This window comes from Lactuca sativa, chromosome 6, assembly GCF_002870075.4.
Source record: "Lactuca sativa cultivar Salinas chromosome 6, Lsat_Salinas_v11, whole genome shotgun sequence".
In the NCBI taxonomy this organism is placed as follows: Eukaryota; Viridiplantae; Streptophyta; class Magnoliopsida; order Asterales; family Asteraceae; genus Lactuca; species Lactuca sativa.
In genome coordinates, this window is record NC_056628.2 from 27694630 (window position 1) to 27715233 (window position 20604).

General features: G+C 36.1%; 2 protein-coding genes across 2 annotated transcripts; one reads left to right on the plus strand and one right to left on the minus strand.

The window, feature by feature from the left end:
* Positions 1-5871: 5871 nt before the first annotated feature.
* On the plus strand, positions 5872-6770 carry LOC111895224 (uncharacterized). The gene has a single exon (XM_023891328.3). The coding sequence runs from the start codon at positions 6060-6062 to the stop codon at positions 6552-6554; it is 495 nt and encodes a 164-aa protein (XP_023747096.1). The 5' UTR covers positions 5872-6059; the 3' UTR covers positions 6555-6770.
* A 9053-nt stretch (positions 6771-15823) lies between these two features.
* On the minus strand, positions 15824-16207 carry LOC111895206 (uncharacterized). The gene has a single exon (XM_023891307.1). It carries the CDS (start codon positions 16205-16207, stop codon positions 15824-15826), a length of 384 nt encoding a protein of 127 aa, XP_023747075.1.
* Positions 16208-20604: the final 4397 nt, after the last annotated feature.

The window sequence follows — 20604 nt, forward strand, 5'->3', positions numbered from 1 at the left end:
GAATGATTTTTTACTCCAAGTGTTAAAGCCTTCGGTTGTAAAGGTATCTCTTCCACCTTGTTCCCCTTCCATGTCTCCAAACAAGTAGCAACACAAACAATATTCCTTCTTCTTTTTAATGCTATACTCTAACCATGGAAATTCAACAAAACATTCCACAACAAAACGTCTTAGCTTCTTACCAACTAATTTTGATTCAAAAGTATGCCCCTTTGGTTGACAAGGTCCTTTAGTCAAATATGCCCTCCCTATTTCATCTCTTTGATTATGATGATAAGATGTAATTTCTGTCCTATCTCTCGGGTCTGAAGGAAGATCATTCAAATCAAAAGTTTTTTTGCACTTGTGGTATTAGACTAGGTTCACTAGGTTGTGGTCCTTGTAGAACTTGTGATCTTTGAGTAGGTTCATTAGGTTGTGGCTCTTATGGAACTTCTTGTTTTATATTAGATTCATTAGGGTGTGGAACTTATGGACTTTCATTATGCATATTTCTTTTGGAAGTTCCTTCACCATTGTCATCTTGTAACATCCATAAAAATTCATGAAAATTAAAAACTTTTTCAAGAATTCAAAACCATTATTATTTACAAAATGTTTTCAAAATAGTATCATATCAGAGTATCCCAGAAATCAAAACATAAAATGTGAGGAGGTGCACGATCAAGCCTTCGCCTCTCCGCGATCATCCGAAGTACCTGAAACAAAATCCAAACTGTAAACTCGAAGGTTAGTGAGTTCCCCCAAAATACCAACGCCATACAAATCATAACCATATCATATCAAAAAAACAACATGCATATAGAGTCTACAGTAGAGTGGTTTGCCCTCACCGGGCCTGTAGTCTATCTAGCCCACTCTCAGAACCTTCAACATGTCTGGTCTGCCCACCCGAGCCTTCAACATGTCTGGACCGTTCTCCGGGCCTTCGGCCTAACTGATATGCCCTAATGGGTCTGCAGTCTTTCCGGTTTGCCCTGGGTTTGTTGGCCTTCAGCACAAAGCAAGTCTGCCTCAACCCAACCCCACATACACAATCAACACATAGATATCATAAGCTAGCTAGCATGTACAAACAGTCAGACCGATCTAATAGATCACGAGTCATAACATCATACTATATACTAGGATACCGACCTAGCAAGTCACTAACATATAATCATCCTATCTACCACAATATTGACCTAATAGGTCACTGAGCATATCATCATGCAATAACCAGGATAACAATCCAATAAGGGCCGACATTGGTGCCTTCGACCTTGTTAGTATAGTGGGGACAACTCACCTCACAATGTTGATCGGAACTGAAATATCAACTCTTGAAAACACGGCTCCAAACACTGACACCTACAACCACCATTGATCCAATTCCATAAATTCCCAAATTACCAAAATACCCTCAGAAGTAAAACTGGTCAACCCTTTGTCCAAGTCAAAGTCAATCGGTCAAGGTCAACACTCCATGTTGACCCAACTCATCGAGTGTAACTTACAGACTCGTCGAGTTCCTTCAGAACTCATAAAGTCGCGAAAACCCCAGTTAACTCGCCGAGTTACCAAGTAACTCGTTGAGTCCATGCAACATCTAGAGTATCGGGAAAACCCTAACCAACTCGTCGAGTCACCTTTCTAACTCCCTAAGTTCATATAGAATCTAGAAAGCGGGAAACCCTTATCCAAATCGTCGAGTTCCTTCAGCCATTTCGCATTCACCTCATTCCAGTCGAGTTCATCCAAACTCCAGATCTGGCTTTCTAGGGTGAAGTTACCAAGTAAAGTTGCTAACTTTACGTGCATGTAAAGTCTCAAAAGGCTTAAAACACCGAAACTAAGTCTAAGGAGAAGTTTAGGGCATGGAGAAGGGCCAAAGCTTCATAAAGCTTGAGTCTTTATGTCAAAGAGGGCCTAGAGGAGTCCAGATTTGAAGCCATGTTCTTATGACAAGCCAAACCCGAAAGTGACTCCATTTTGCACCAAAATGCCCATAAACTTGTATAAGAAAAGATCTAAGGAATGAAAATCCAAGGTAAAGACTTTTTACCTCTAAATGGATGCCAACACGATGTAGATGTTGGATCTTCAAACTTCCTCTCGTTCCAAGCCTCTAAATCTTCAATCCTTTTTCAAGAAATGCACCAAACACACACTTTAGCCTCACACACACTCAAATAGGGTTTAGTTCGCTTAGGGTTTGCTCTATGGATGTGAAAATGGTGTTTGGTTGTCAAACCAAAAAATAATGGGACAAAATAATAACAATAAAACTCAAATCATTGCTGCTTCATACACTAAAGATAGTATAGAGTAAGCAGGGTCGGTCCACAGGAATACGGGACTCCTTATTTAGCCATATTCTCACACATTATACAAACAATATTAAAATGGAGGATTATGTTTAAACTAAAATTGAAATTCATAAAGAAATAAGATTGAAAACAAAATTCAGTAAAAGAAATACATTTTTGATTCTGATTCCTATATATGTATTATGTCGAAAGATGTAATATAGTTATAACTCATGTTTAATCTAGGTTGGTAATTTAGATATTAATAAACTCTAATATCTAAGTTGACAAAAGTGTTTTATTCAAAACATGTTCTTCAAATAAAACTTCATTTAATTGATTCAATTCAAATAAGTTCTTGCATCAAATCATTAAATGACATTGAGTTCTTGCAACAATTACCAACAATGTTTAACATTCCTCTTAAGCTTGGGATTATGAACATTTAATCTTTGATTACACTTATTTTGATCTAAATACAACCAATCAAGTGCATGTTACTAACATCAAATCATAAAACATATACAAATTTTATAATTTGATTAACTAGATTGATAAGAACCCTAATTCAATGATTAAGTGAAAAAGAGAACCAATCAAACACATAATTAAGATCAAATCAAACAACAAATTAGCCACACATGTCTAAATTAAACTACAAATTAAACAAGTTTGTATCCTCAATTTGACTTACAAAATGCAAATTAAAGTGTTTCCAAATTTTAATCCACTTCCAAAATCTCCCAAAATCCTTTCTCTTCTCCCAAAATACGACTTGACTTCCTCTAGAATTAGACGTCTCTCTTTTGCAAAGGATGAAACTGTTTTAAAACTGACGACATGTTTACACGGCCCGTGTAAACTATAACTGATCATTTACACGACCGTGTAAATACAAAATAGTAGAATGCTCAAATCGGCCAAGTCTTCGAAGTACATTGCCAAAGAGTATGCGTTTACACGGCCCGTGTAAACTCAAGGTTTACATTTACACGGTCGTGTAAACTCCTATAAAGCCAAAATCTTCATTTTCTTCATAACTTCCTCCACGATGCTCTAATAGTCCCGAAACTTCGTCCATATCTCTTATTCATCACCCCAACTAAGATTCTACCTTCAAAAGTCCCTGAAATATCACAAAAGCGTGTGAATGGAATTGCATCATGAAAAATCCCGAAAAATATGCAAAATGCATGAGTTTAAACCTAAATGCAATGCACTTTTATGGATTAAAACTACAAAATGAATGCATGAAATGCACCTAACAGGTGGCAAGGGTGGCTGGGGGAAAGGACTTAAGGTCCTTTAAATAGAGTGCAAACCCTAAAAATGAGGGCTTCCATGCACAACCTTTACTCGTCGAGTTGGGTCCTCCAACTCGTCGAGTAGATTCTAAAATCCACGCGGCTTGATCAATCTCTACATGACGAGTTGCGGGCAACCAACTCGTTGAGTAGGTTCTGTCATGTGAGTTTAAAAGCTTTAAAATTTATACCTAGGAGTCGGGATGTTACACATGTATTTTTCTTTTATAAAATTTTTTAATAGAACCCTACAATCGAAATATTTCAACTATAAACTTGATTTCAAGTTTCAAATACAAATAATCGCTAACTATCAAGTGTTAACCCTAAATCCCTAATTAAACAAACATAATCACTATTCGTTAATTTTTATTTTTTCAAGTTTCAACAATCTAACATAATGCCAAAATCTCTTATAAATATGATAGATAATAAAGAAAAAAAATATAAAAAATTTGGTATATTTTAGTTATTGTTTTTAGTTTGATTTTCCTCCAAAAAGGTTTGTGAGATATAATATAAAAACTATATATATATATATATATATATATATATATATATATATATATGTGTGTGTGTGTGTGTGTGTGTGTGTGTGTGTGTGTCTGTGTGTGCGCGCGCGTATGTGTGTTATGTCATGTATGTGTATTATTTGTCTAGTTTCTTAATTCCTATGACCCTATTATTCCCATCATGGTTAAAGATAAACAAGAAAATACCATAATTGATAAAGTAAAGCTAAATTGAGCCAATTAATTAAAAGTAAACAAGAGACTTAGATGATAATAAAGTTTTTTTTTAAACGGCAATATATTAATGAAATGAACAAAACAAGGTAGTGTGAAGTTTGGGCATAATACAAATCAACAAGGACCAGACATGGAGCCATGGATAGTTAAAACAACTAAAAAAAGAAGCAACAAACAACAAACAAAGAAAGCAATAACACCACGAGGTCAAGCAACATAGGAGCTGATCAAATTTTCACTAGACCAACAACTACTTCATAATGGCTTGAGTTTCAGAGACCCGATAATAACAATGAACTCCAATCTTTTGTGAGTGGTGGTGTCTTTTACGTGAGATATATGTAAAAGATGACTCCCCTATCCTCATGAGATTTCAACAACACAATCATCCGGTAGTAAAGTAATGCAAATAAAACGCTCACTTGTCAATCATGTTCTCTTTGGACAATTGATAAAGTAAATTAACTAGGTTCATTGTTCGCCGACAGACCCTACTAATGCAACGATTGTGAACGATGATAAGGGTTGAGCAGAAGGGCGAAGGCATTAGGGGGTTCGATCGAGCCTTCTATTTTGTTTCCCACGTCATTTTTCTTGATAAATTGGTACACGATTTGAATTGGGTTATTCTTATCATTAAATGACCGGACATATATATTTTGGGCTATTTTAGAAGAATTGACTATTACATTTGAACTTTAAATATTTTAGATTTATAATATAGCGTAGCCCATATTTTTAATCGGGGTAGCACAACAATACAAAAAAAGTTTACGAAAAATATGTACTTCTAGACAAAATTTAAAGGGTCACACGGATTACTCGTGCAACAACATAGATCCTTCTCTGTAATACTCTTATCTTATATAAATATTATTTATTAAATGTCTAATAATCTTTTATGTATGATCATAAATGTTCATATATAGATTAGCATTATAAATAAACCGTAGTTAAAATATTTATTTGATAACTTCTCCTCTCAAAGTGGACAAGAAAAAAAAAAGGATTAAGCATGTAAACATAATATTTGGTGACAACGGGCTTAAGACAGTGAATGGGTCCAGAAGAATGAAGAAGGACAAAATAAAAAGAAGCGGTGGGACACTTGGACTTGGGAGTGGTATGGGCCGATGAGATGGGTCCAAATTATTAAACTAACCGTTTCTATATATATATATATATATATATATATATATATATATATATATATATATATATATATATATATATATATATATATATTAAATATAATAAACTAAAAAAATAAAATAAACTTCATAATAATAAAAATATTTAAAAATCATAAGGATGTATTTTATTAATATTTTGAAAATTAAAGTAAAACTACAACTTTTATCAAAACTATATGGATCAGTTTTACAATTTATTCTTGAAAATATATACGTGTATTCCACATTACTTGTTGACCAAGAATTCTCCGGGAATTGCCGACATATAACTCTATCCCACCGACTACCGTCCTAGGCGGCCACCGCCTCTATTTAACTATAAAATCATCGTCTGTCCCACTGTAACCTCATCTTTTTACAGCCGACTTTATTCTCTCCACTTTTTTCTGTTTGTTTTCATCCCTTTTCGTTTCAATATTTACAGGCTCTTGTGAGCTAGATACATGGGTGTGGATTTTATTCGTCATCCTCACGCTTGTTCAAGAAATCATCCTGATAATTTGTTCCCTACACAAGAATTATTCGATGCCTACATCAATGAGATCTCATCGAACGATTGAATTCAAGACTAATTTCATGAATCCCCGTTCTCAAACCCCAAATTTCACAGTTCCAGACAGCCGGAGACGAACACAAATACGTAAGAAGAATGACAGGAAAACGGAGGCGCCGTCTAAAAACCTTGTCATGGGACAGGTTACGATACTGAAACGCGGTGAAGTTTTGAATGACTCGTCGAGAATTTTGAAAGATGTGAATAGTCGTGAGGACTTCACCGGCGTAGCTTCCGTCGCCGGAGGAAAGGATTTGGTTGCCGATCGAGAAGCTTCGAAAGTTGTGATGAGTGGTCGGAGAAAACAGGAGAATAATAGGATTGCTCCATCAATTATGGGACCCGATGTGTCGAAGCAGATGAAGAAGATGAGTGAATGTTTTGCAGGTTTTATATTCTCCGATTCACCTCCTCCGAGTTCAGTTCCATTGCCTGGTTTTTTGAAAAGAAATTTGTTAAATCCATAACTGTAGGTATCTGGTTTAAGTATTTGTTAACACATTGTTTGCGGATTAGTCATATATTATAGTTAGGATTAGTTTATATTAATGGATAGTTGGTTAATTTTTGTGGAGTTCATAGAATTACAGTCTTTTGGAAATGTATATTTACTAAAACCCTAATTTACTTTTAGTTTTGAGCAAACTTTGATTGAAATACAATAGTCAATTTTTTTAAAAGTACTATTTAAATTGGCATTGTAATTTTTTGTTTATATATCTAGTGCATCCATGTGGCAGTTTCTCTGTACCAAGTACCTTATAGTTTGCTTTTCAATGGGGTGTTGGGTTCCTGTTTTTATAGACAAATGTAGGGTTCATGAGGATGATAGATTGAGGACATGTGATGATAGTGAAATTGGTTCCCTAGGGTGGAGGGAAAGTAGAGGAGTTTTGGGATGCGTAAGACGATTTAGTAAGAAGCATTTCCCGAGGACTAGTTGTTGATATTAGGGGGAATGACTTTAATTGTGAGATAGGAAGAGAGATAGATGATTATCCAATTGTGCATGATGCACAAACATGACCTTATTATCCAATTACCTAAAATGTCCAGTGACACTAACATTACCTTAACGAAAGGCTAAGGAACATAGAGACTCATGGTGGTTGAGGGAGAAGATTCAAATTAAATTGAGGGTTAAATAAATTGGGTTTAAGGAGTTTTTAGATGTTAATGAGGACGACGATATTACAATCTACATGTTAAGTCTCAACCCTTGAAGCACACCCAAAACCCACGATCAAAACCATTTAGGGACTAAATTGAAATAACTCCAATTATTTCAATCACAATAATGGGCATCACAATCTTCTCATTAATATTGAGAGATATTTAGAGATGTATTTTCCTTTTATAGTTCCTAATTTCAAGTTGTACATTTAGTATATAATTATATATTGCTTGTATCGATATTCACAATGTATCTATTGAATTCAAAATCAAACACAGAGCTCTCTGGTTCTTCACATGGTATCAGAGCTCGAATCAAATCCTCCTACAAAAACCTCTTCATCAAATACACTATTAATCTCCAGAACGACCTTATCATCGCCACGAAGCATGTCTGACTCAAACTTTCTTACCATCAATTCTTCCATGAAGGATTTGATCATCGTTAAGCTTCCACCAACCCTAAAACTCACCTCCTCTAATTACCTTTCTTGGAAAACTCAAGCACATGCCTATCTCTACAGTCTTGATTTATACAAATACATAGACAAGACATTACCGTCTCCTCAACCCACCGTTGGCACCGATGGTGTTCTTGTACCACACAAAGATTTTGCTCAATGGTTTCGATGGTTTCGTCCGGACCGATTGCTCTATGGAGCTATAGTTGGAAGCTTATCCCCTTTAATTGTTCCATTGATCACCAACACATCTTCATCTCATGATGCCAAGGAAATTCTAGCCAAGACCTATGCCTTTCCAAGTCTCGGTCACATCAAACAGTTGGAACATCGACTTAAACAATCCATCAAAGACATTACCGTCTCCTCAATCTACCCGACGGGGAAACCCGAAACCTGATCATTTCGGTTCGGGTAACGGGTTGTTATCGGGTTCGGAGCAAAGGGAGTGGTTTATCCTCGCCCCGCCCCGATGATATATATATATATATATATATATATATATATATATATATATATATATATATATATATATATATATAATGTTCGAATCCTTTTGATATTAATTGCACACATTTAAAAATAAAAAATACTTACTCTGAACAATCATTTTAGTTATTAACAATCTGGTGTGAATGATCATTTTTTTATGTTTTAACGTATTACACAAACTTAAATCAAATAATTTTTTAATATAACGTCCAGTTTATTTTATTAAAGTGATTCGTCATAGTTTTAATTTAGAAGGAAAGCTAGAACATGTGTTTTTTATAAGACATCGGGGTACTCTAAAACAGAATAAAGATTTCGTTATTAATTGTTGTAAACCCGATAAGATACCCGAAACCCAACGGGAAAACTCGAATCCCGATGGGGTGCCCCGATAAGATACCCGAAAAATATCGGGGCGGGTTTGGAAAACCATGCCCCGTCTCGAACCCGCCCCGTTGCCATTCCTAATTCTTCCTACTCCATGCCATTCCTAATTCTTCCTACTCCATCTGTAGGCGCTAAACCATTTCTTGGAAAGTGTCAATGGTATTTAAAAAGGGCATTCTCTTATAAATTGTTCTGTCTTCCGAACACCACATCCACGTGTTATTATACCCTCATTTAATCGTTGTTCACAGGGAAACAAAAAACAGGTTCACATGATGACTACAAACAATGGTTTCACAACCAATTGGCTTTTTGATAATGGTGCCTCTCACCACGTCACTAATGACTTGAACAACTTATCTCTCTACACCCCATACGACGGCACTGAGGAACTCGTCACCGGTGATGGTACATGTCTCAACATCACTCATATCAGTTTTCTTGTTATTAAAACTCCCAACACACCTCTAATTCTTAAAAATATCTTGTGCGTTCCTTCTTTATCTTGCAATATAATTTCAATATCTCGCCTATGTCTTGATAACAATTTTCTCATTCAATTCTATTCTTCTATATTTGTTATCAAGGATTGGAACTCCAACATTCCACTACCCAGCGGCACAACAACACAAGGAATATATGAACTACAATCCTCCAAATCGTTTTCACCTCTGGTTTGTTCCATGCATTGGACCGATTCCATGACCTGACACCATCGACTCGGCTACCCGCATAATAAAGTCTTTAAGTTTTTATCATCCTTTGTCTCCTTCAAATCTAGTTCTATTGAAACCTGTAAATCGTGCCATATAAATAAAAGTCATCGTTTACCTTTCTTTACATCTTCTTTGTCTTCTAATGCTCCCTTAGATTTAATATTTTCTGATGTTTGGAGTTCCCCTATTACATCCTATGATCACTACAAGTACTACACCATATTTGTTTGATCATTTCACAAAATACATTTGGCTTTACCCCTTACAAAGAAAATCAGACTCCTTAATAGTTTTTATTCATTTTCAAAACATTGTTGAAAATTATTTTAATCGGAAAATCAAACATTTCTTTTCCAAAAATGGTGGTGAATACATAAAACTTTCTTCTCACCTGTCTTCCTCTGGTATCTCTCACCTAACCTCTCCGCCACACACCCCGAAACATAATGGTTATGCTGAACGTCGTCATCGTCATACTGTCGAAACCGATCTAGCCCTATTATCACATGCACAACTACCGGACACCTTTTGGCCTTTTTCTTTCACCACCGTTGCTTATCTAATCAACCGCATGCCTACTCCCACCTTAAATAATTCTTCTCCTTATTTTTGTTTTTTCTAACGTCACCCAAACTATTCAAAACTTCGAAGATTTGGGTGTTTATGCTACCCATGGCTCCGACCCTATTCTTCAAACAAATTAGATCCAAAATAAATTCCTTGCATTTTTGTTGGATACTCTTCCACTCAAAGCGCTTACCATGCTCTTGATCCCATAACTTCTAAACTCTATACTTCAGGCCACGTAACCTTTGTAGAACATGAGTTTCCTTTCACTAAACTCACCAAATCAACACATTCTCCACCTGAACCTTATGTATGGCATCCTCTCATACTTCTTTCACCCCAAATTCCAAATTCATCAACCATACCCACCTCCCAACTCTCTCAAAACACCCCAACAGAGCCCACAGATATGTTGTCACCTTCCAACTCTCAAGACTCGCCTTATTCCAACTCTCCAAACCCACTGTCACCCCCACCCACTTCTCCTTCTCCTCCACATCCACCCCACCATCAAAACCCACCACCAGAGTTCAACCAAAACCAAACCAACTGTAACACCCATAAAATTTGAGCCAAATTAAAACATTTTAATTCATTCAAAAACCATTAAGTTCATACATCTTGTTTTCAAAATAGTTTAAATATCAGAGTATCCCCCATAACCATATCACATAAATCATAAAACATGAGAAGCGGTACGATCACGCCTTCGCCTTGCCACAATCTCCTGAAGTACCTGAAACAATACACTGAACTGTAAGCCTGAAAGCTTAGTGAGTTACCCCTAAAATACCAACCACACATAAACATACTCATAACATATCACAAATAGAATAACCATTCACATCGGGTCTACTATGTGACTGGTCCGCCCGCACCGGGCCTTCAGTCCACCTCTGAGTCTAGCCATGAACATCGCGTCTATAGTGTGATTCCCCCCCCCCCCCCCGACACCAGGCCTTCAATCCACCTGGTCCACTCTCTGAGTCTACAGTATGACTGGTCCGCCCACACCGGGCCTTCAGTCGGCCTGGTCCATGTCTGGTCCGCCCTCTTGGGACTTTCAGCCTATCCGGACTGCTCATTGGGCCTTCGGAATATCCGGTCCACCCTGGGTATGTTGGCCTACAACACAAAGCAGGACCCGCCTCAACCCAACCCCCGTTAAACAACCAAGTACACATAAAACAATTAATCACATAACAAATCCTTAACTAGACAAACAGTCTAACAGATCACATAGCGTATCAACATCCTAATCAGGATTCCAACCTAACCGGTCACTAGCATAACATTACCCTATACCGGGTACCGACCTTAACCAGGTCACTAACATAGCATTACCCTAAATACCAGGTACCGACCTTAACTAGGTCACTAACATAACACCATCCTAAATACCAGGATGCAGATCTAGCAAAGCAATAACATAACAAACAATACCCAGATTTCCATCCGATAAAGGGTCGGGCTTGGTGCCGTAGACCCTGTCGATATAGTGAGGATAACTCACCTGCAATTGCCAACTGAAGAGATAAGACCAAGCTGCTCCGACCACCGACACGAACTTCACCACAAAACACTACCAAAAAACCAATTCCATAAATATCAAAATTACCAAAATACCCTTGGAAGTCAAACTGGTCAACTCTTGGTCAAAGTCAAAGTCCTCAGTCAAAGTCAATATTCCTGGTTGACTCTACTCGCCGATTCAACCCGTCGACTCATCGAGTTCTTGTACTCAGAAAACTCCCATAACATGCCTCAACTTGCCGAGTTGCCCGAAGACTCGTCGAGTTTAACGATCTCGGAATTCCATCTTGTCCAACTCACTGAGTCGCCAACTGACTCGCTAATCCAAAGCTTTAACCAAAAGAGATTGGGGTTCTGCGACCTGACTCGCCGAGTCCAAGGCAATCTTCAACAGACTCGCCGAGTTGTTCTTCCAACTTGCCGAGTCCATGCACATGTTCATACAACTCGTCGAGTACACCCATGTGACTCGCCGAGTCTCTCTAGTTCTCAATCCATACAGTGGATTTTTGAGCCATGCAGAGGCTCCAATCCATAGATCCACTCTTTTACAGTCTAACCCTTACATAAAGTTGCAAACTTTACGTGAAACCAAGGAGATATAGGCCCAAAACACACTAGAGCTAGGGTTAAGGACTAGGGGGTTTCACCAACAACTCTTAGACAGGAGCTTTATGATATTCTAGGCCATCACAAGTCTAGCTCTGGAGTAGCAACCTCAGATCTAAACTCCAAACTCGAAATAGATCTCAAACAAGCTAAGGAACTCCAAATCAACCACCAAGGATGAACCAAAAAGGAAATAAATGAAGATAATGGCTCCTTACCTCTGAGATGTGCCCAAACTGATGTAGATTCAAGATCTACACAAGCCCCTTGATGCTAGCCTCTAATTTCTCAAGCTCTTTCCACCAAATTCCTCTTCCAAGCTCCAAACTCCTCAACAATGAAGTCTCACACAAAAATTAGGGTTTCTGGATCTCAAAAGGGTAGCAAAGAGGCTGAGGGTGGGTTATAATGTGTTTTATATAGGGCACAACCCCCGGGATTAGGGTTTTCCGTCTTCAGCACCAACTCGTCGAGTCCAAGCCGTCAACTCGGCGAGTTGGCCACTTAACCCGCGACAGAATCCCGCTCCGACTCGGCGAGTAAGCATGCCTACTCGTCGAGTCCTTTTCCTTAATTTATACTTTAAGTCCTTCAATAGCACATCTGGAATTTGGGTTTTTACACCAACCAAAACCAAACACCCGCTAGCACAATTTAGATTTTATTTTATACACCAAAATTGTTTCCGTTCCACCTGACCCGCCCACCATTACTCATGCACTTAAGCAACCATTATGGCGCCATGCCATGCAAGAGGAATTTGATGCATTAACACGTAATCAAACATGGTCACTAGTTCCTTCCAATCTTGCTCCCAACCTTGTTGGTTCCAAATGGGTCTTCTGAACTAAATATGAACCTGACGGGTCGGTTGATCGACTCAAAGCTCGCTTAGTTGCCAAAGGTTTCACCCAACATGACTATAGTGAAACCTTTAGCCCTGTTCTTAAACCACCTACCCTTTGTCATGTGCTTTCCATAACTGCCTCTCAACGTTGGTCCCTTCTCCAACTTGACATTAACAATGCATTTCTCTAAGGCACGTTAAACGAGGAGGTCTTCATGGCCCAACCTCCAGGCTATGCAGTTATCGCGGTCAAAATTTCAATAATAGTCACAGGCTGCTATTTGAAATCGTGGTTTTCGCGGTGGTATAGCGGTTTTTTTAATATTCATATAACTTAATAATATACATGTGGCTAATTCGCATACTATGTTGAAACTTGAAACTGCAATTTGTATGTCTATACTGTCTAGAAAAGAAAGCATTAGGCCTTTACCTGTTAGGCTTTTGGAAGCCGATTAAGGGAGAATGGAGTCGATGTTGTGGAGGTCGATTGAAGGGAAGTGAAGGGTGAAGACTGAAGACTGAAGAGTGAAGGACGAATTCAAGTTTCGTGGTCGATTAATTAAGGAATTAGGTCCGAAGAAGCAGCCTCGCAGTCTCAGGTTTGTTCGTCTTCATCATAGCAGCTCAAGCCTCAAGCCCTCGTCAAGCTATGTTCGCCTTTCTTTTGTGATCAGGTACTTTGTATGTGAATGATTTTAATTAGGTTATTTATTGGGCTATTTAAAATGTTGGTATCAGACTCACTAAAACTTGCATTTTCATTTACAAATTAATCAAATGGCCCAAATTTGATTCAAATCATAAAATATGAAAGAAAATGAAAAAGCGGCAATAGCGGTGCTATCTGGGTCCGGAAAATAGCGGTTAATTGCGGCACCGCTATTTGAAAATGCTAACTTGAAAATAGCGATTGTAGATTATCGCGAACTGCTATAGCGCACAATTGACAACATAGCCTCCAGGTTTTGTTGATCCCTCCTTTCCAAATCATGTTTGTAAACTAAACAAAGCCATCTATGGTCTTCGTCAAGCATCTCGTGCATGGTACGATGAGCTAAAATCATACCTCATTTCTCTTGGTTTCAAATCTACAATTTCTGACCCCTCTTTATTCCTTCTCACTACCAGACCCTCTCCCATTTATGTCCTTGTTTACGTTGATGATATCATCGTTACCGGTCCATCCATAAATCATATTGATCGTTTCACTCATCTTCTCGCACACAAGTTTTCTTTAAAGGACCTCGGGCCTATCTCTTTCTTTCTCGGTGTTGAATTCCTTCCCGACTCCCATGGTATCTTCCTTTCTTAAAAGAAATACATAATTGACATTCTTCATAAAGCTAATATGAGTGATTGCAAGTCTGTTTCCACACCGATTTCTTGTTCCGATGTGCTTACTTTACATGGCGGTAACCCACATCCTTCTCTATCATAATATTGAACACTTGTGGGAGCTCTACAATAGTTGTTTCTCACTAGACCAAACATTGGTTTTACTGTCAACAAATTGTCTCGGTTTATGCATGCTCCTACTTTTCAACATTGGACTGCCTTAAAGAGGCTTCTAGATTTTTACAAGGAACTTTACATAGAGGCCTTATCCTATGACATGACTCTCCATTACATTTACATGCATTTACAGATGTAGATTGGGCTGGTGACAAAGATGTTTACCGTAGTACCATTGGTTACATCGTTTATCTCGGTTCAAATCCTATATCATGGAGCTCAAAGAGACAAAGTACATTTGCACGCAACACTACTGAGGCATAATTCAGGGCCGTTGCTTCCACAACGACCGAGGTCCAATGGCTCTCCTCTCTTCTGTTTGAACTCGGCTATACACAATCCATTACACCAACTATATACTATGACAATCTAAGTGCTACAACATACTCGGCGAATCCTGTTTTTCATTCTCAAATGAAACACTTAGCTTTAGATTTCTATTTTATGAGAGAAAAAGTTCAATCCGGCACCTTACAAGTTACATCTCCGGTGAGGATCAACTAGCTGACTTACTCACCAAACAGCTGACTTACTCACCAAACTGCTGCTTCGACCACGTTTCAACCTACTTTCATCCAAGATTGGTCTCACTTTAGATTCATCCATGTTGCAGGGGAATGTTAAGTCTCAACCCTTGAAGCACACCCAAAACCCAACCGATCAAAACCATTCAGGAACTAAATTGAAATAACTCCAATTATTTCAATCACAATAATCTGGTCACAGGCTGTCACAAATCAATGTGCATCACCATCTTCTCATTAATATTTAGATATGTATTTTCCTTTTATAGTTCCTGATTTCATGTTGTACGTTTAGCATATATTGCTTGTAATGATATTCACAATGTATCAATTGAATTCAAAATCAAACACAGAGCTCTCTGATTCTTCACACTACATACTTTGAAAAACCATGAGAGAAGTCTGAGGATTCGTGGAGTAAACTTTCACCAATAAACCCATTAAACGACAAAAGATCTATCTACTTTCTTTTTAAAAAAGAGCCCATTAAAAGCAATCACAATTTCGTATTAAAAAATGTCAAAAACGCATCAACACTTTACAATTATCGACAAGTGTTAAAATTTATTATTATTTTTATTAAAAACACGTAAAATGATTGGAAAACTAATTATTAGACTTCCAACTATTCAATAAAAACAAAATACATTAAAACCACTATTAGGATTAATTACATACATAACAAAATCCTTTACAACATGAAACCCAATCCAAATCCTTCAAGATCAACTACCTTATCATCAATTTCCCCAATCTATCAATCTGAACAAGACCTCATAAACATTTGTTGAAACTAATTATGTAATCGACTAAAAACCATTTGCTTAATTACCCAATTCCAATTGCCCCTTCAAATTAATCGGAGCAATTGAACTGAATTTAAAGTTACGTATTCAACACCTGAATCGGAAACTAAGAGAGGCTCAAACCAAGGATCCGCCGGAGACCGGTGGTGGGATCATCGTTCCTCGCCTCCACAAAGTTCTTCATGAAAAAACCCGGTAAAGGAACAGAGCTCGGAGGAGGTGAATCAACAAACGCAAATCCGGCAAAGAATTCCGTTGTTTTAACCGATTTCTCAGAAGCCACTACCTCCGTGGTTCTTCCTTTCTTCCTTACTATTTTCTTCGGTGGTGTTTGTCTCCGGCGATCGGATACAGTGAAATTAGGGGTGGGAGAAGGGTGATTGTGTTTCATATGAGTAGGAACCATTTTAATGGTTTGATGAGTAGAATACAAATTATCATGATGATTGTTGAAAGAATCTTGAGGATGAAGAACAACAACACCACCCATGGATCTATAAGAAGAAGATTAAACTCTACAAAAAAACAAAAGTTGTAGGAGTTAGCGTTACAGAAATGAATGAGTGGTTGAATGAATTGAAAGGTATAGGGGAAGAGGCGTTGTTTTATAGGAAATGAAAAAGTGGGGTCACACGCAGGGAGGCCGAAGGTGTGAGGTAGGCAGAGTATAAGACGTAGTGGGGCTGGATTTACTTGACGCGGTCAATAATTTTGACCACTAATTTAGTTCCTAATAACTTTGACTTTCTTTTGATCTTTGACCTTAAATACCATATGTTCGGCTATATATTATCTTTGGATGTCGATCAAATTGTATTTTAAGTATCAAAGATAAACCCGGAGTCTAGAGTTCATATTACAGAAGGATCATTGTGTACAAAACATTTAGGAGGTGATTATTAATAATAACATTTGAATAATTTAAGATTGTGTATGAAAACGCCTTTTAAAATCCGTGATTTCGACCATGTTTCTTGAGGTATAATGAAATCCGATTTGTGATAATTCATAAATAAATCGATTTGGAATACATGCTTATTCCAAATTCTAAAAGACATAAGTACTTTACAATTATTTGTGTTTGAGAGAAAGGATGTAGAGAGATGAAGAAGTTTTCTCGTATGTTATATATCTTATGTGACGTTCACATCTTTTTTTATATGTATAAGACGATAATTAGTAGGGAAAACTACATCCTTTTAAAGGGGAAGGGTATCACATGTGGTTTGAGGATAGGTACCAATTGTACCAAAGAGATGTGATACCGTTGACGACGGATTGAGAGGGTTAATGAAATTTTGATTGTTGAGCGGGTTGGTAAACAAGTTAATATTGGATTCCATTGCCTTTATTTTGTTTGTTTGTTTTTTCATATTCTACACACACACACACACACATATATATATATATATATATATATATATATATATATATATATATATATATATATATATATATGTGTGTGTGTGTGTGTGTGTGTGTAGAATATGAAAAAACAAACAAACAAAATAAAGGCAATGGAATCCAATATTAACTTGTTTACCAACGGTTAATGAAATTTTGATTGTTGAGCGGGTTGGTAAACAAGTTAATATTGGATTCCATTGCCTTTATTTTGTTTGTTTGTTTTTTCATATTCTACACACACACACACACACACACACATATATATATATATATATATATATATATATATATATATATATATATATATATATATATATATATATAAAGGAAAAGTGAATATACCCTTAAGGATATATAAGCTTAGATACTCCAACTCATCATACTACATCATTTTGTATCATATATATATACATTATAATTGTCCATTGTTCTTATAATTCAACTTCTAACTTAATTTACTTCTAACATTTTTATTTATTTCATATTTATTTTTCTCTTATATAATTTTCATTTTTAACTATAACATATATAGCCTAGTAGGTGTTCGGCAAAAAGATGTGATATAAGATAAAAATATTAGTGAAATTTCAAAAATATTGAAATCAAATCAAGTTAGGGTCGAAGTTTAAGAACATTATAATAAATATATCAAACAAAAAGACCGTATTATGATGAGTTTGAGTATTTAAGCTTATATACCTTCAGGGTATATTCACTTTTCCCACATATATATATATATATATATATATATATATATATATATATATTGTTCTTATAAATTAATTTTATATTTTATGAATTAATTTACGTAATTTATATAATTTTTGTTTATTTTAAAATTAAAAATTAAATGAGTTGAGTGGGTTGGGAAGATAGGGTTTCAATGTATTATGGGTTAAGAGAGTTGAAAAAGAGAGGAAAGAGAAAAACTTATGTGGCGTTGATATAATAGTGGGTTGAGTGAGTTGAAAGAAAATGACTCTCTCATCCCTAATGAGGCGTGGATCTTAGTGACCCATGCCAAGGGCTTTATCCCTTGCACCCTGTTAGATGTGTTACCCCTAGACTTAGGGGGCAATGCCCCCAGACTTCCCGAGTCTTGTTAAGTTATCTGTGTATGCACTTCACACATTCTGCGTCTTTAATATAACCAAAATGTATTCGGCTTGTCTTGTATATAATCTTGACTACACTAAAATATTGATGAAACTAAAATCATCAACATTTAAGCATAGACTCCCCTCCTCCCAAATAGGATGTGGATCTTAGGGATCCCCGCCAAAGACTTTACCCCTTGGACCTTGTTAGAGGTGTTGCCCTAGACTTCAGGGGCGATGCCCCCAGTCCTTATGCACTTTACACTTTTTGTCTCTAATATAACAAAAAGGTATTCGGTTTGTCTCATCTATAATCTTGACTATACTAAAATATTGATAAAACTAAAATCACCAACGATTGAACATGAATTTATTGTCAGGTAGGTTTTCTTAATATTACTCGTTGACAAAAAAAAATTAACCCAACATGGAAGTCTTACATTAATCCTTCAAATAGGTTTAGGGGAGACAACATTGAGTTTCGATGGTAGAGATTGCGGTGATGGATCTGGTAGATGAGTGTCGAGCGAGAGAGAGTCGGATGGACAGTGAGAGGTGCCCCTTTAATAAATAAATAAAAGTACTAGATGTATTTTTATGTAAAGATAAAAAAAATATAAAAAGTAAAAGGAAAAAAAACAGCATCAATGATTTGGGAAACTAAAGTTCTACGATGTAAAAAGCACAAACTCAAAAAAGGGTGACTTCTCTTCTTTTTATAAAGGATACCAACTTCCTTTTCTTTAACAATTACAATGTAGAGGTTAGAGACATCAGACGTGGGAGGGTTGTATTCTTCTTTACTTCCTACAACCACACCCCCCTTTCACTTTTAGTGGCAATGTAGGTCCTTCAACACCACAAACTTCCATAGGGTAAAGCAAGTATAGCTTTTGTAAGCATTGACAACGTGTCGTAAATTGTCCTATTTCATAAAGTTTAAATTGTTAAGCTACGCCATTTTTAGTCAAACCTTATATCTCACTAAGCTTGTAGTTTATTATTTTAATGTGTTGAATAGATAGAATGGCATAAGAGAGTTCAAAAGGTGAAGGTAAAAATTCGGAGGCATGTTGACAATCAAAGTTTGTGTTGGTGGAATATTGACATGTTATATATATATATATATATATATATATATATATATATATATATATATATATATATATATATATATATATATATATATATATATATATATATATATATATATATATATATATTTTTTTTTTTTTTTCTTTTTTGAGCTTCAATCTTGGGAAAAATCAAATACGGGTCCCTACTCTTTGCAAAAGTTTTAGGATGTTAACAAAATGTTGGAGATGTTAGAGTATACGGTGTGGGTCACAACGAGAAACGAATTGGCTGAGTTAACACACGAAAACGGCGTCATGACATGGGGAACACCGTCCCCCCAACTCGTTGAAGCTCGTTATGGCACTTCTCGTGTTCGTTACCACACATTGAAACGAGAATAGTAACCAATCAAAATCATTTTCCTACCTCTATCTCTCTTTCTCTCTCTACATTTTTCTACCTCTTAACAAATATAACATTGGAACACCATTTCCTGCATGGTGTTATGGTGGTGTTAAGGTTGATGTGACATGTAAGATGTCGTTATAACACCGGCTCATACCCAATGCTCTTAAAGTCGTCTCAAACCGGGTGTATTTATAATAGACGATCATAATTGTATTTTTTTTAATACAAAAACAAATCTAATGGTAAATAATATATACAAAGAAAATAACTAAATTTGAACAAAAACATAATTCTTACCTTCATTAGTTATTATCCATAAAATATATTCATACAAATCAACTAGTTTATTCCAGAACTTTAAAATAAGTATGATATTGAATATAATTTAGATTTATATTTTACTAACAACTTTAACACTTTTATTTTAATAGATTGTCATTAAATAAAATAATTTAGAAATTAAGAAAAAAACTAATTACATATTAAATTACAAAAATAAATAGTACAATATTAAAAAAAAAAAATACTTATTTTATAATTTAGTGTGATTGGAGAATTTGGGATTAAAAAGATTTGCGGCTAAAAAGTTGTTGTTTTCCTGTTGTCTTTTGTTATGACGGGGTTACCTTTAAGATTACAAACTCTTTGGCTTTTGAAATTTAGGGTGTGTTTGACAGAGTAGTTGATAGCTGCAAGTGGTTAACGTGTAGCATGTAGCGTGTAGCGGAAAACGGAAAGCTATAATTTTTATTTGTTATATGAGTGTTTGACAAAAGTAGATGCAAACTTTTGAAATATACAAAATTACATAAAAAGACAATTGATTATATATATATATATATATATATATATAAAGGTAATTATAGAAATTTATTTCAAAAACTTAGTAGCATTTTGT

Coding starts and splice junctions, on each gene's coding strand:
- LOC111895206 (XM_023891307.1), bottom strand. CDS start 16,207: ATGGGTGGTGTTGTTGTTCTTCATCCTCAAGATTCTTTCAACAATCAT.
- LOC111895224 (XM_023891328.3), top strand. CDS start 6,060: ATGCCTACATCAATGAGATCTCATCGAACGATTGAATTCAAGACTAAT.